Source organism: Hippocampus bargibanti, linkage group LG12, assembly GCF_051943395.1.
Source record: "Hippocampus bargibanti isolate YZ-2025 linkage group LG12, ASM5194339v1, whole genome shotgun sequence".
NCBI lineage: Eukaryota > Metazoa > Chordata > Actinopteri > Syngnathiformes > Syngnathidae > Hippocampus > Hippocampus bargibanti.
This window is the reverse complement of record NC_142745.1, coordinates 4,749,972-4,766,868: the sequence shown is the minus strand read 5'-3', so window position 1 is coordinate 4,766,868 and position 16,897 is coordinate 4,749,972. Positions and strand designations below refer to the sequence as shown.

Sequence of the window (16,897 nt, the reverse complement as noted above, 5' to 3'; positions counted from 1 at the left end):
AGCCACAGCCACAGCTAACGTCGGCTTCTTTTCATCACACATTTCATGCACATCAGTCAGTGGTGGGCATGTCAGAAACTGTTAATTGAGCTTTCAAAATGGTGAATATTTCTTGATTTTATGCATTTGACTCTTGGTGACCTCCCTATTGCCCAATGTCAACTGGGTGATCCTCCTTATCAATCAAATGGGATAAAAACATAAAACAAAAAATTGACTAGCGTCTACATAAATTTGTGATGCACCGTGTGTGCTCGTGTACCTATACTGTAATGGCAACAGAGTGGAAACTATCATCATTCTTTTGAAAACTCACTGATGAATTAACTACTTTAACGATGTGACATAATGATTTCTTGGCTGATGAAGCAACCTCTCGAAATCCCACTCCCAAACAAGTATCCACAACGCTGACTTAACCACGATGGAGCTAACAACTGGTTGTTGTGTTAATGACGAACTGTTTCCTCTCCTGGGCCTGCGACAGCCTGTATGTAAACAGGGAGGATTCAACGTTACGGGATCTGGTGCGTAATCTGAGCAGGTTGTCGCTTATAGGTAGATTCCAACAACTTGAATGCCTGCCGATGAATATCATACTGCCGTTCACAAAACCTGTTTGACAAGACACAGCCCGGTGGCAATCACAGCTATGCAAGGGTGATAAGCGTCGTCAACAACTAGTCATCAACTTTCTGACAATGCATCTTGAATCATACTTGTATGGTTCTGCACCTGTCGTCGCAAGTAACAAAGTACAGAATCGGCATTACCGTTCTTAAATAGAATTTCAACATATATTCTGTCTTAATACTCATGACTTTGGCTCACACATTTTTCTTAGTCCACCGTGGATGTTCCATGACAGGCGTCAAAAAAAAAAAAAAAAAAAAAAAAACAACTACAAACTTGAGTTCATCAACCAACACGTCCACAAAAGATTCCGTCTGTGTTTCCTTCATTCAGTGCATGGTCACAGGTGACAGTTGTATCTTGTGGCTACTTCACCATAACAGCCCATCTATTCACAGTCCCCATAGCATCTGACAGTTCCTTGTCGAGAATATTTTTTTTTTGCTGATGCAAAGTCACCAAACATGGCGGCTCTGTGTGAATTATTCCTCTATACTAAATTTTTAAGAGGCCGTGAAGGTGTTCCAGAGAAGAGTGAGGAAGTGTGATTGACTTTGTTAATGGAAGTACTTTGGATTAGAAATGTGACATCGGCCCTGGAAACTTTTTGACACACCCTATAGAAAGATGTAACATCAAACAGCTGTTGACATCATGATTGATTGGGTCTTGGGAGTTTTAGAAGGTGTGAAAAAAACAGAGCACCAAGAAACTTTAACCAGGAAGCATTAACAAAGACAGGGCATATTTAGAGCAATAATATATTAGCCACACATTACCTTATTTAGGAGAACCTTTTTATGTTGTTGGCAACAGTAATGATTCATGACGATGTGTTTTATCTTTTGTCAGTTCTGTTAACTTAAAAAAATACGCTTTGAAAACTAACATTTATAAGTAACGCAGAACAATTGAGTTGCTATCACTGAAAGATGTCAAAAGATATAAGTTGGATATGATTGAAACATTAAAATTCAGACAAGTAGAACTTTTGAGCTCACCAACTCAAGAAAGTGAGGCAATTTAATGCCTCGCTTTCTTTTCGTTCGGCTAACTAATTCGGTGTACGCGCGCACTTGAACACACATGCCCCAAGACGTCACTGTCCTTAAGAAGAACAAAATACAAAAATAAAGTGGACATGAACGTTTGTGAATTCGTGAATAACAAACCGCTCACTTTTTGCAACGTGTACAACGATCGTAGCTCACCTGTACCCTCTTAAAATGCTTCTCCAGGCACTCCAGATTCCCATGTTTTGTCATTCCCCTCGGTGAATTGTACTCTGTACGAAAATAATACTAATAAAATGAAAATGTACTCTTTGTGAGAGTAATAATTACAGAAAAAGATATAGGGAAACATACCAAAACGCAAGGTGGAATTCCAGACGACTAACAACTTCCGGTGATGCAGGTCACGCCACTGTAGGTTAAAAGAACCTGCTTTTTCTTTTTTTAATACTTGTTGTGAAAGTGAGATTGGTAGTATGCTAATGGTACACTGTAAATTAACATAAAAATACACAATTAATAACAGGCACACAGACACACACAAAGGGTTTGGGTTGTTTTTGTTTTCTCTCTCCACACCCCTTCGTGATAGGACATAGAGGGAGCGTATCCAATCATTAAATGTTTAATAATTGTGCATGAATAGTTTCATGATTTTAGACAAACTTAGGAGCATCCTCTTCGTTTGTCAGATTTTTAACACAAAATTTGCGCATTTGTCTCGTTTCACTAAATCTCTACATTTGATCAGGCAGACAAGTGGACACCATTCATTTCATTAATAAAATACAAACCAAGAACAAAATGGCCGTGTCTACTTCCTAAGAAATGCAAGAAGTGGATGACAATGAGTCATCACTTGTCACGTTTGTCGGAGGGCGCAGTGTTGAATGCACACTGTGTACTCACAGGGCCTAACCTAATAATATGCACATGGAATTTTTAAAATAATTCTGGAAAATTCTGCTCATTTTGAATTGATATGGGATATCAAAGTATTATCGTAATCATTCCAACAATTACTGGAAAATAATAGTTGGGTTATGATCGATGTAGAATGTTTTTGTATCATGTTTTTTTCCTGTATATGATAGTTGTCCATGTGAAGTAAGCGCTTTGTTACAGCTTCAGCTGTTGTTAAAGCGCTATATAAATCAATGTATTGTATTGGAAATTAAGGTCAAGCTACTGTACTATGATGGCTCACCTGAACCACTTGGTATTTTAACTTTATTATCTATTTTTATTGCCTTTATATTTATTACAGCAGATGCATTTTTGTATACCAAAAGTGATGTAATAAATGCCCAAGTGGTTTGAAAACAAAATTCACTCTTGAGTGCTAACTCCATCAAAACTGTCCTCAGGAGGCAATGGAGGATGTGTTCCACTACAAAGTCAATCAAGGGCACCGAGTCCATAATCTTTTCTGCCTCAGAGCTTATTCGCAGTCGTCCATAAGCACCATTGGAAAAATTGTTTCATAACCAAGGTGTCGATTGACAAACAATTATAATATCATAAACCAGAGGGAAAGTCAAGGTCATTTGAGACAGCATGTGATCCAACAATGGCTCTCATCTCTCTACCAAAGAGCATTTAAGATACCTCTTGCCAGCACGGGACATCTTTGCGGCCTTTCAAAGGACCTATCTTTCCAGACGATCCTTATACTTGAGGCAATCAATGTCGAGATGGAAGCGGAAACTCCACATCATCTGGAGACTCTCTCACATGCTTAACTTGTGAACTCTCAGTAGCAGTCTGCCCACTCGATCGCTTCGAGCCCTCATGAAGTCTGTTTCTGACAGTTTTGTCAGACAATTTGTACAGCTTTGGTACTGCTCCCGTTTAAGTAAAGGTAAGGTCGGTAAGGGTCCTACTCTAGAGTTGTTGACCCTTTGCCTCATCTTGCCTGTTAATTGAAAATGGTAAGATTGTAACCCAAAAATGTGATTGTCTTTGTGTTTCCAAGTCTTAACCACCACCACTCAATGTCAACGTGTTTTGCTACATCTACTGAAATCAGTCAAGTGTCACTCAGTTAAATCAGCATTTTTCTTTTATTTCCTTAGAAAAAAAACTATCCCAATTCCATTTGGTTACTTTACATTTCTCTCCTGGTCGTCACTCAGCCGTAACTCATCAAGATTTTGATCTCATGCTGGAACACCAAACATCCGGCTACAAGACCGCACACCACGAGTACAACATGACAGCATACAACTTTTTTGTCTTCTTCTTCATCATCATCATCCATGTTTGGATTATACTTCCTCATGACATTTTGGGGAGTGACTCGCAATATTAAACACTTCTATTAAAAAAAAAGTAGCAACAATAAAGTAGAAATCCCTGACAGTTTTACTTAGAAAACAAGGGATGAGATAGAGAAGTGTTTGAGCAGTGTGGTCCATACAACATGCACCTGACAATTTTGTGTTTGTGTGTGTGTGTATGCATGACTGGACAGCACCATAATTCAATATATATATTAATGGGTTGACGAGGTTCCCTGGACTACATGACACAGTGCGAGAACAAGGGGGAGGAGAAAGCAAATCTAGGTCAGATTGTGGAACATGCAGTCCGGGCCCCGCTTGCAGCTCTGCTGCGTTACAGCAATATGAATATATTATATGCAAACGCAAGCCTTTATAGTCGCAAAATGAAGGTTGGGGAAACCTTTTTTTTTTTTTTTGCTCCACGGACCGGTTTCAAGTGATGGACGTGTTGACAAACCGGCATATAAACAAAAACAAAAACACAACTTGACATTTGGCAGAACGTCGTATTTCGTGGGAGCAATGTGCCAATTCCATCTTGATGGAATGTTTTATTCTTTTATTCATTACGCAGAGCGGGTTTGGCGCGTCAGTCAACAAGGCCGTAATGCCAAACCGAAGTAGGACAGTAGATATTCTTTTTGCGTACAGTGAGACCTCAACTTACAAACACCTTATCTTACAAACTTTTCGTCTTACAAACGTCAAATTTCTGAAAATTAAACCTTATAATGAGCACTATTTTCATAATAAACACCCACCACGGCTGGCGGAGTGATATTCGGCGGAAGCACACGACCGAACAGCACCAGAGGTTAAGTTACCAACAGTCCTTATGGAAGGTGACTCTCCTTCCATAAGTCATCAACGACCATCAAAAAGGTAAATAAAACTTTATTTTACAGCACAGTTTATTTCTTTAATTAGTCCTCATGTAATGCGCCTGTCTTTCCAATCAGCAATTCCCTTTGACCTTCAGCCTCCAACGCCATTCCATCAAGCCATCAATGACCATCACAAATGTAAATAAAGTGACTTTATGATACAATGCAGTGTATTTCTTTCATTACAATACAATAGCACATTTATTATACATAGAATAAGGTATGTTGTGTGTAGTTTTAAGGCTTAATTAGTTGAAAAGTATATTTTATGGAAACCCGGGAACGGATTATTCCCATTTTAATGGTTTCCTATGGGAATTTTTTTTTGAGATACACACTTTTCGCCTTACACACTCTGTCTGGAAACCAATTAAGTTCGTAACTTGAGGTCTCACTGTATTTGGTTTGTTCTCCTTTTTGAAGAAGCGCTCCTATTATTTAAAAACATTTTGACGGAAGAAGGGGCAGGCGCAACTGCTTCTCAACATTAAAACTTCGGACTCTGAAGAAAGTCTCTCTGTGGAGCCGGATTCCAGCTTGTGCCCTTGTAGTTGGGGACCCCCGGAGTATAGGATTAAGGGGATGTATCAAGTATGACTATCCCTGAGAAAAAGGCCTTCAAATCTGTACCACAAAGGGTCATTTTTGCTACTGGCTCTTCTTATAAGAAAGTGGCTGACATTTTTAGCACATTAAAGAACATATATACGCCTGGTATTTTTCTTTTTAAGCTGTACCACCATCCTTCCGTCTGTTGGGAGACATGATCCTTCGTGACACTGTTTGAACCAAGCGCATTTAAGTGCTTCGTTGGCGCACTTCAAAAAAAATGTGTGCATTACAGGCAGGAGGCTCAGCTGAGATGAATTATTCCCAAGGAGTAAGAAAGCAAAGTGAGTTCATGAAAATTTGGTGACAAGTGGACCTTCTGTCGTCATTATCATCAACCTTTGTGATGAAAGGACTTAAAACACATGTAGTCACTTGTAGCGCTGAGCCAGTGTGTTCGCACGCATGCTAATGTCACATATTTGAGTTGACATGGTAGCAGTGGGGATTAAGCAGAGAGGTCAAAAGGCGAAGTTATTGCGCGAAACTACATGATGCTGTCGTCAAATAGTGTGAAGGTGTTGGCTGTGCGTGTCAGTGTGCTCTTTTCGATCATGACCGTTGGCTGAGTCAAAGCTTTGTCGGCTACCAGTGAGCTAAGTAGGGAGTTTGTAGCCCTTGTAACTCCTCAAGAGTGTTCAGTGATAAAAAGAGTGAGGCATTGGAGTGCGGGCAAATAAAAACACTCGCGTGGGAACAAATTCACATTAAAAACACTCGCACGTTGGTACAAAGGATGATCAAAATCAACGAGCGTGTATAGAATCTGCACTGTCGCTTAAGGAAATCCTCTGTATAAAACCTTTTTTTTTTCCTTCTCGTAACGTCTCTCATTTGCTCAGCTAATATCGAAAAGCCAAAACTGGGGTGTCGACACCGCGCAGTTTAAAAAAAAAAAAAAAAAGGACCAGCGACCATTTTAAAACCTAGACTTTGCATCCTCCTGCATACTCACTCCTCCTGAGAGGCGTGGAGGAGGGAGAGAGGAGATAAGTGGGACTCTCTCGCTCCCTCTCTCTAAGTGACAAGTTTGGGGAGGACCGTGCGAATAGGAAAGACCTCTCCGGAATCTCCCAACACGTTGCTCCTCAGTTTGTTATTTGTAGCCGTGGTGCTCAGGCCTGACCCGCCTTTGGACACGATGGAGGGGAAGGAGGTGCTGTGGATATCGGGGAGCCGCCTCGTGGGGGCTCCTTGGCTTCTGTCAGCGACAGGGAGCGATTTGGGCAGGCGGCGATAGAGCCAAGGGTGTCTGAGGGCCTGGCTGGGGGTTAGACGAGATGAGGGGTCCCAGTCCAAACACTTCTTAATGAAGTCAATAAAGGTAGCGTCCTCGCAACCTTTGAGCGCGGCGCTCCACTCTTTGCTAGCCGGGGGACCTCTGTATTTACCGCGGCGGGAACGGGACGCCGTGAGGACGGTGGCCCCCGTGGGCAGAGTGTTGGCTCCACAGTAGCGGGGGTGGCCCTTGGAGTTAATAAAAGTCTTGACTCTTTTGGCTTGCTCCAGAACCTTTTGAGGGGGCATGCCAAGGAGTTCCATGACACAGGCTAATTGGTCACCCTCGTCCTCGCCGGGGAAAAGCGGGTAGCCCGTCAGCAGCTCAGCCAGGATGCAGCCGAAGCTCCACATGTCGATGGGCAGGCCGTAGCGAGCGCCGAAAATCACCTCGGGAGCTCGATAGAAGCGAGACTGGATGTATGTGTACACCCGTTGGTGCTCAAAGCAGCTGGAGCCAAAGTCGATCACCTGGCGGGAGAAGAGACAAGATATTGAGCGAGCGGGTGACAAAGAGGAGAAGTTGCGTACAGTGAGACCTCAACTTACAAACACCTTAACTTACAAACTTTTCATCTTACAAACGTCAAATTTATGAAAATTAAACCTTATAATAAACACTATTTTCATAATACACACCCACCACGGCTGGCGGAGTGATCTTCGGCGGAAGCACACGACCGAACAGCACCAGAGGTTAAGTTACCAACAGTCCTTATGGAAGGTGACTCTCCTTCCATAAGCCATCAACGACCATCAAAAAGGTAAATAAAACTTTATTTTACAGCACAGTTTATTTCTTTAATTACATGCTCATGCAATTCCCTTTGACCTTCGACCTCCAACGCCATTCCATCAAGCCATAAATGACCATCACAAATGTAAATAAAGTGACTTTATGATACAATGCAGTGTATTTCTTTCATTACAATACAATAGCACATTTATTATACATAGGATAAGGTAGGTTGTGTGTAGTTTTAAGGCTTATTTAGTTGAAAAGTATATTTTATGGAAACCCGGGAACGGATTATTCCCATTTTAATGGTTTCCTATGGGTTTTTTTTTTGGAGATACACACTTTCCGCCTTACACACTCTGTCTGGGAACCAATTAAGTTCGTAAATTGAGGTCTCACTGTATATGCGCTTGAATACCTTTATGCCGCTGCGTCCTTGCTGCTTGAGCAGAATGTTCTCGGGCTTGAGGTCACAGTGGATGATTCGGAGCCTGCTCAGGGCTTCCAGGCACTGCAGGATGGAGTGAGCAAACTTCCTGACCAGAGGCAAACTGAAGCCTTGGAACTTGTTCCGCTTGATAAGCTCGTAGAGGTTCATGCTGAGCAACTCGAAGGTCATGCAGATGTGGTTGCGGAAGGTGAAATGTTCCAGCATGTGAACCACGTTCATGGTGCCGCTGCGGTCTTGCTTGCGCAGGTGCTCCAGGATGCGGATCTCTTCCTGCGCCTGGCGGTGGAAACGCTTTTCGTTGCGGACCATCTTCAGAGCAAGGTGCTGCTGCATTTTGTGGTCGTAGACTTTGGCCACCTGGCCAAAGCTGCCCTTGCCAATAATCTGAAGACAGCAAAAGAAAGGAAGATGAAATAGGCTAAACGCTTTTAGGGACAGCGGACAGGTTGTCACGGTATCAGGTTACAGGGTGCATGAAAGGGTTAATTTACTAGTGCACAAAGATTATATTCTAGGTGGCAACAAAATTCCCTCAAACCACGTTGGCAACACAATTCAATCTCACAGTAGTGCATGACCAGGCTGGTGACCACCTTCTGCTTTGTTTCACAAGCTATTGAGCACAGGGGTCAAAGTCAAGGCCGGGGGGCCAAATATGGCCCATGTCATCGTTTTATTCGGCCCCTGAAAGAGAATCAAATTTGTGAAAATTCCAATATGCTTGCTAAAGTCTGAACCAAAATTTTAAATTGTCCCATGTAAACCACAATAACAGTCATTTTATTCATTAATTTGTTGTGTGGCCTGTATATACAATGTGGAGGGGGTGCAACATTCTAATGGCTTCACCAAATTCATAACCGCCCCAGAGTGGAAACCGTAACTACTACAAGATTGCCCGTGAGAAAAAAAACCACCCATTCTATTGAGGCTTCTGACCACTTGTTGAAATCAGAAATCGTAGAAATGGCCCCCGTCATTTTAACACAAACCACTTCAATGACCCAAGCCACCAAAGAACCCCAAATGGGAGTCTACAACGACAGCAAAAAAAGCTATTCACTTTCCATTGACCATCTTCTAAGAGATGTTTACATTTTAGCTTGTAGCAGACGCGTACATTTGACTATGACGTCCCTGATCCACTGGTAAAAAGGACGCTTGGATCCTCACCTCTTTCATTTAGAACTGCTCCATACAAAAAGAGGATGAAAAAAGTGTTTAAGATTGAATGACTGTCTTTGAGTTGTCATATTATTACTTTCTTGCTTTTTTGACTTCAATTGACGCCACGAGACTGGCTGCCTTTCCAGCAGCTCTTGTATTTTGTTTTTCTAGTTCTTCCTTTCCTTTACTCTTCCTTTCATCGCTTTGCTGCTGTGAAGTGTAAATGTCTCCACTGCGAGACTAATAAAGGCTAATCCAATCCAATCCAATGTTGAAGTGAACCAACACCCGTTGAGTAGATCACTTTTCCTTACCTTGAGAAACTCGTAGCGATAAGCAAGCTGGTCATGGGGAACGTTGATGTAGCCGCCTTTCTCGTCATCATAGCCGCAGTTGTTGCTGCCCCCGGTGACGGCGGGTCTTTTCTTGGCATTAGGTCCCACGAAGTAGACGTCGGAGTAGGAGTGGATTTCAGTCTGCTCAAGGCTGGTCAGTTGCGTCCGGTACAGCCTCACGGCCTGTTCGGGCGTGAGGGGGCCACACAGCTTGGTCGTGTTCCCGCCATTGGCAACCCCTTGAGAGCCAGCATTTTCATTGGAGACTTTACTCGATTCCGAGCTGTGATAAACCAGAAAAGAGTCCGGGTGGTGAGCAAACAGTTTTGATCGAAATGTGACAAATGTCTTTGCCACCTGTCAGCGCTGTGATCTTTGGGCACGGTAGTGGCCGCTGCCGGTTTAATAGCCGTCTGAGCGCTGGTCCCGCCGTTTTGAGGTGCGGCCGTGGTAATGGCACTGATCTTGCGATTGTTCGAGGAATCTTCGTACAGGTACTTGACCTTCAGCTGGCCACCTCGTACGGTGATCTGATCCCTCATCACACCCTTGTTACTGACTGCCTGAAAAGCCAAGATGAGGTCATTAGATTGGCTTAACAATGGTTTGCGACAAGGAATGCACAATAGATTTTGTAGCCACTGAACACAACAAAACCTCTCAAGTGCACTTTAGAATTAGACAAAAATGGTCTGAAAAATATACCCTGCTTTAAAGTCAAATAAAATTCTCGTGGTTTGTCATATAGCACGTAAAACTCACAGGAAAAGATGGCTACATGGAAATTTTGCTGTGTTTAGGCTTCAATTGATGAAATAAAACTGGCTTCAATTATTTTTAGCATTGTTTAGCATTTTAACTATCACGCTTACAGGGATATGTTGCTTCGTGCGGGCTGTGTTAGCTTTTGTTTGCTAGGCGCCGCTCCAACTCTTCAATTGCCTTCCGTGAGCCGTGAAAGCTCACCATGTTGCCCCGATTGAGTGTTCTGTTCTCCAAACGTCATCTTGAAAGTACTCTTCAACCCTTTTAAACCTCATTTTTCCGCCATCTTTTCATGGAAGAAAACTTAGCAACGCTATGAAATCGCATAAAGCTTTGACATGGCAGACACGCTTGGGTTACCACAGTGTAACAGCAGCCTATGTCGTACACATCTCCCATCAATCAGCCATTTGTGATCGATGCAGTTTGCCACACCTTTTGTCGAAATTCTCGATTTTTGACACTGAGGGATTACATTTTGACAACCAGAGTGTCTTACACTGTCAGACAATAAGGATGGTCTAACCAGAAAAACTAGATAAAGATCCTGTCTGGTCGGCAACACTGGAATCAATCGCACACATGCAGGCATGCAGACACACGCACACAAATGCATCTGACTTGTTACACCCAAGCACTGCACTTTCATCCAAACTAAACATGTATGACTCCATCAAATTGTTAACGTTATATTATTGTTGGGGATATTTTTAGTGTCTCTCATTGTTTCAATGACAGGACTGAATGCGCAAGATGAGGGCCAGTTCTTCCAGCCAACAGTTTCGTTTCAGCAAACTCCTGGAATTCAGCCCTTTTAAACTCTCTTACTGGTAGAAGAGAGAAATAGCCACAGTGAGACGTGAGGTCGCTTTATAGTTGGTTTTCGGAGGAAAATGTCAACTGTGTGGGTTGTTGAAGTACATTTACAGTAAAGCCCTTTCAAAATGTAGCTTTATCTACAGTTTCGCTGGGAATACAAGTACAGTACGATTTTGATGACAAACTGTAAATGTATTTGTTTAGTACTCATTTTGGCGACATTAAAAGTGTAATGCAGAAACCACAATTTGATGTGAGCAATGTGAGTCTTTGGGGGTGGTATGTAAAGTACAGAAAATCTCTTTTTTTAAAGCAAACACAGTCTGTCAGAGTGTACTGTAAACATTTTAGTTGTCAGTTCTTCCACACGCGTACTTATCATGTCAGTGGCCTAAATATTTGTTTCCCTGCCCTCACTGAGCACTTGCTGCAAAATTATCAGGGGTGGGGTCGCTTCAATCTCCGGGCCATCTTTGGGCTACGTACAACCCGTATATATTTGAGCTGAGCTGCCAAGTCGAAAAACACAGGATCAGAAAAATGTTCTAAAATATATCGTCCACATGTTTTGATTTGAAAATTTCCAGGCGTTTATTATGTCACGTGAGGAAAGCAACTCAACTGGTTCCTGGTCAAAAAAAGTGCCCTGGTTTTACAAGAAACAACGACACACCACCATAAAAAAAATTACAGTCGATAAAATGAGCTGGTGACATTTGTTCTGTAATTAGGCTTCAGTCGTGAAGATAATGAAGGAGATGATCCAGCATTCCAGCAAAGCAACAGAATACAAGGTTGGTTTCCATACGTACAACTATATGGTCTTAATTCATGGCGGGCAAGCCAAATGGTTGACCTTGCGACGGTCTTCTGCAGCTGTTGTCCCAAAAACTGTATAGCACTGGTGTCAAAGTCAAGGCCCGGTGGCCAAATCTGGCGATCCACTTCATTTTATTCGGCCCGCGAAAGTAAATCAAGCAAGTCAAGTGGCATGATGCTTGCAAATGTCCGAACCCAAATTTCAATTTGTCGTATGGAAACCACAAAAACAGTCATTATTTTTTTAACTTCAATTTTGAAAACTAGTTATTCATTAGTTTGTTGTGCGCTCTAAATGTAATATGTGGAGGCTTTAGTGGCTTCCCCAAATTTATAATGGCCCTCGAGAGGAAACCATAACGACAATGTGGACTGTGGCAAAGAAATTAGTTTGACAGCATTGCTGTCCAGCCTAATGTCATCAATTGATCCCTTTCACCCAAAGGAGACAAATAATGTCAGAGCATAAATATCCAACGTGTGGCGCATCATCGGTGAAAGATTATTACAGTGAAGAGGAATCAATTAAAACAACAAAACATCACCAAGAGAGCCACAGGTTTCCCATTGTTAAGAGAGGGTGGCAACGGAGCTCCTTGTGCGCAAACTCCAACAGATGGAGAGGAGCTAATCTCTGCAGTCAGAGAAAAAAAAAATCTTAAGCGCCCTGGCAGTTGCACAACTCTTCACGTGTAGCAAACGGACCATACTTGTCACAAATGCAAGACAGTTAAAGCCAAGAAAAACAAAAGCGAAGGTCTGTGACAGCCCTCAACGCCACCAATCTCAACAAGCCCAGTTCCGCCTGAGTTTGTTTATGACATTTGGAGTGACCAGCAATGACAAATCTGGTTATTAGTTCAACCAGGCAGCTCTGTGCATTCCAAAAAAACATAAAAAAAATCAACACAACTGGGCCGCGCTCCTGTCAGCTACATTCAAGTGAAGATATTACCTCTGCGAGCGTGACAGAAAATACAATAGATGAGTGGCCCTGGCGACAATGTACCCAAACCTCTCTGAAGCCTCACTGATGGCGGATTACGCTGCACAGTACAACGGGGACAAGGGAGTGGGGGGGGGGGGGGTTGATTAGCAATTTTGTTTGTGGGTCACATTTTCAAGTCCAATAAATCTTTATACTGAACCCTTTTGCTCCTTTTTGGCACAAAATGTTTTAAGGATTCAATGCATGCACGAATTGGACGCCAACGGGGTCATTGCGACTACGTGCAAAGCTAAACGGTAGGTAGCCCACTTGTTTCAACAGGCATTGTTCTTGATTGTTATTGAGTGATACTAATTGCATTCAAGTGGACGAAGATCTAGAGAAAAGCCCCCACAACTTCAACGACACTGCCTCAAGCAGTGGTGAACCGAAAAAAAAAAGGTGAGCACAAAACGAGATATAAAGCAAAGTGCGGATTTTGTGACCTGTTCCACCCTTGTTTGCACACATCAAGGTAAATCCCCAGAAGCCTCGAAGTGGCATAAAAAATTCATCACACGGGCGAATGTCAAGAGATGCGCTCACCTCGCTGCCATGCAACAGTGAAGGCTAAACAGAGTCAAATTAATGGGATGACCGGAAACAAAGGAGATGTGTGTGTGTTAGTGGTGGGGCGGGGGGGATAACGGCTTCCACCTCTCTGAGAAACAGGATGTCTGGAGACGGCGTAGCTACGACGGCACAGGAAATACGGCTTTGTTTAACTTTGGGGTATTTGTATGTTTGCTTACTGGGAGCTTGGGCATGGGGGGTAGGCCAGAAGGACTGCCGGTGTCGGTGTCCTCCTTGAGGATGTGGTCCGTCCTCATGTACGAGTCGTAAAGTCCATCACCGTGACGTGCTGACGGCACAAAGAGGAACAAACATAGCAACGTGACCAAGGGAAATGAGACAATCAATAACTCAGTCAAGGATACACGAAAAGGGGGAATATAATCTTGTTGAGGGGGGCCGGTGGGGACAGTAAATCCTATTGATTATCTCTTGTCAATCAACTATAATGTTGTGAAAACAAATTGGATGAAACCACATTTCCCGTGACAATCCACCCGATGAATGTATTGTGAGAAATACAAGGTACCCAAGAGCATGGCAGCGACCTGACCAGCTTAAGTAGGGCTTAGGGTCCTAGATTGCTAGCGCTGCAAGTGGTATTATTGGCCTAATGGGGGTAACAGATGCCCGTGTGACGACAGTATCTTTCCGTCAACCAATCTGTCCATTCAAACCCGTTCACCGCATGGACCAGGTCAGGTGTGCTCCCAAACGCAGCTCAAAAAGGCTATAAAATAGCAAACGCTGGATGTGTGTGTGTGTATGTGACATGTCATCCACACATATCACTTCATATGAGATGATACGGGCTGAATGTATGAAGGAGTCAACCTCCTAGGTGGTTTCTCAAATGACAAAGCCCGTCAACAGGCTGTTCATCTCGACAGTTGTTAGGCACCTTTTGTACCTCACCACTACTATGGCACAGTTCCAAGTTGCCGGTGACCATTTACACTGGCGACATGTTTGGTCAGCTGGAAGAAAAACAACTGGTGTTCCTTGCGACTGGCTCTTGAGAGTGTTCTGTGCACGGGCAGGTGCGTCACAGCTTGCGTCCCTAGTCAACAGACCTGCAGTGGGACAGATTAGACCTGCTGCTTGGATACCCACGCATTAGACTGGTGCAGCATAGCACTGCAAACACAGGCTTTAGGTCTCCGTGCACAATATTAGCCAAGCGCAGACCTTCATTAACCTTCTGAAAAAGGCCTAATCGCTCGGTTGGGGGTTCAGCACTTTCAAACTCAATCTGCCCGCATTGAGGGCTCACCACGGAAAGGACAAATTAAAAAAAAACACCCTTTCCTTAAAATAATGGTGCATATGCAATAACACTGTCTGTTTGCATGCAATGACAATACACCCCCCCCAAAAAAAACACACACACACAAACTATCAGATGCAAGATAACTAAAAACTTTCACCAAGTAACAGATGTCCACATCAGTCGCCAGGTATATGAACCAATTGTAGAAATGGGTATCTTGCCTCAAATAAATAGCATGTAGCACCAGTAGGTAGCTGTAATAGTCATCTTTTATCCAATTAACACACTGACTGGGTTTATTTTTTTTTTCCCCCGTAGAATTACGAGTTACTTCATGACACTGGGAAATGCCACTTATACTATCATACCGCAAAAGACTACGATATACATTTACTGTCTTATAAAATAGCACATATAGCCAATGTTACTTTTGCTTTGATCACAAAAGTAACAGCAAAGATGTTGTAAGTTTTGGATAAAAAACATCATTGAACAAAAATAGGTTTAAGTTAAATATGACGAATGATGCAAGATTAAAGACAACACATCTTGTCATGTATGTCATAATTTAAATTCAATGTAATCAGTGTAATTTGGTCTAGGTGATCCAGTGTGAGTCACTTTATCGCCGCTGTCAGGCAAAACAGTAGCGTCTCTCAAATGATCACTTTTCAGGAAAACAAAATAACTAAAAGGAAACGTTGGCTAATTTTTTTTCAAAAACACTTTAAAAGTCACGTGGGGACTGACAAATAGTTTTGATTTGTGCAGGAGAAAAAATAATAATGACATTTGGTGATACCTGGACATAAGAGGTTTCCACTCCAAAGTTTAACTCTAATAGACTACAGTCAACAAGAAAACGTTCAGTCTTCACACAGCGAAGGCCAAACTCCAAACACACAACCAGCCAAAAACGTGATGGAGGGAAACCTGACTCGTGTTCTTGATAACGTTATCAAGTTATGACCTAGTGCATGGAGCTAAATCAAATGATTTAAAAAAAGTAAATAAAATCATCAGTAGTTCCTGGAAGCTTTGCCAAAACACTGGGAAACGACTCTCGCGGTGGACTTCTCAGAAAATGGGTTTAATGTTTACAAGGCAAAAAGAGCTTGCATTCGTCTGCTGCTTGTTCGCAAAGAGCCACAATGTGACATTTGGGTGTTGGATAAATCTCAAGTGAAGTCTTGCTAGTTAAACAAAACAAAACCAATAGCATTTATAAAGAAACCATCACGGAGATTGATTACCTGTTGCAATAGGGCCCTCTGGCTTTCTGCTGATGATCATCATGGTTGTAATTAATTTGTAATGCCAGCATCCGAAGTGAAGAAAAGTCCCAGAAAAACGTAGAAAAAAAAGTTACATGGCCGACTAGGCTGATGGTTCCTTTTAACAGAACCCCAAAGCTATCCTGAGTTGAAAACAACCCAGGATAGCAATTCAGGATTTGAAAGTCACTCAACGATCCCTTTTGCTCACTTATTTGTGTATTGTGTGCGCTACTAACGTTAGCCGATGTAGCAGCAGGGAGACTCTGGAGAAAGGGGGGTCGTTTCCCCGAGCTCGCTAGCCAGCTAGCCACAAAACAAACCACGTCCGCCGGGGAGCCTCTCCCGAAAAAAAAAACACTTCAAGTCCAAAACGAACACATTGGTGGTGTGTTCCGTGCGCCCCTCGCCTTTCTTTGTCTGCAATGCGATTCGATCCAGAGCACCATTCCCGTCTTTATTCCCAATTTGTTGACTTTGTGGTGATCGACGCTCCTAACTCCGTTGAGTCCTCCGTCGGGACGGCTTGGGGGGTTGTGGGTGTTGGGAGGGGGCTATCCAAAACAAGCTAGCGAGCGTTGCTGTTGCCCCATAATAAAAGCGTGGCCTTTACCGCAGATCACCTGTAGTCAGCGCGACGAAGAAGCGGCGTTTAATCAGTCCGCTTGACTGCGCGAGGATCTTATTCGACGTAGCGGTTGGGTTGTTGCTATGGGCGTCTTCGGTGTCTCGGCGGGGTGAGCAAGAAGGCAGTCTGGGAGTGGGGATAGGGGGAGGGGTTCGGGGTGGACGACAAGTTCGAAAGGAAGACGCTGCGCCCCCTGGTGGCGCTAAAATGTTAACAGCGTTGAAACCATTTGGGTTGCTTTGTGCAAGCGGGTTTGGTAAATGATACCACTTCTGGATAGAGTTGAGGTTCTTTATTGCGATTTCCGTCTTGGTCGGAGGGAGAAAGCAATGTGTGCATCTCGTACGACTGACTTGCTTCAGTGCAT

At 43.1% G+C, this 16,897-nt stretch overlaps 1 protein-coding gene across 1 annotated transcript; it reads right to left on the bottom strand.

Annotated features, from left to right (window-relative positions):
* Window positions 1–3,690: 3,690 nt before the first annotated feature.
* dyrk3 (dual specificity tyrosine phosphorylation regulated kinase 3) lies at window positions 3,691–16,643 on the bottom strand. Its single transcript, XM_089010751.1, has 6 exons — window positions 15,882–16,643; window positions 13,538–13,647; window positions 9,752–9,957; window positions 9,374–9,677; window positions 7,860–8,276; window positions 3,691–7,173 (listed from the first exon to the last, which is right to left on the bottom strand). Exons 1-6 carry the CDS (start codon window positions 15,922–15,924, stop codon window positions 6,442–6,444), a joined length of 1,812 nt encoding a protein of 603 aa, XP_088866877.1. The 5' UTR covers window positions 15,925–16,643; the 3' UTR covers window positions 3,691–6,441.
* Window positions 16,644–16,897: the final 254 nt, after the last annotated feature.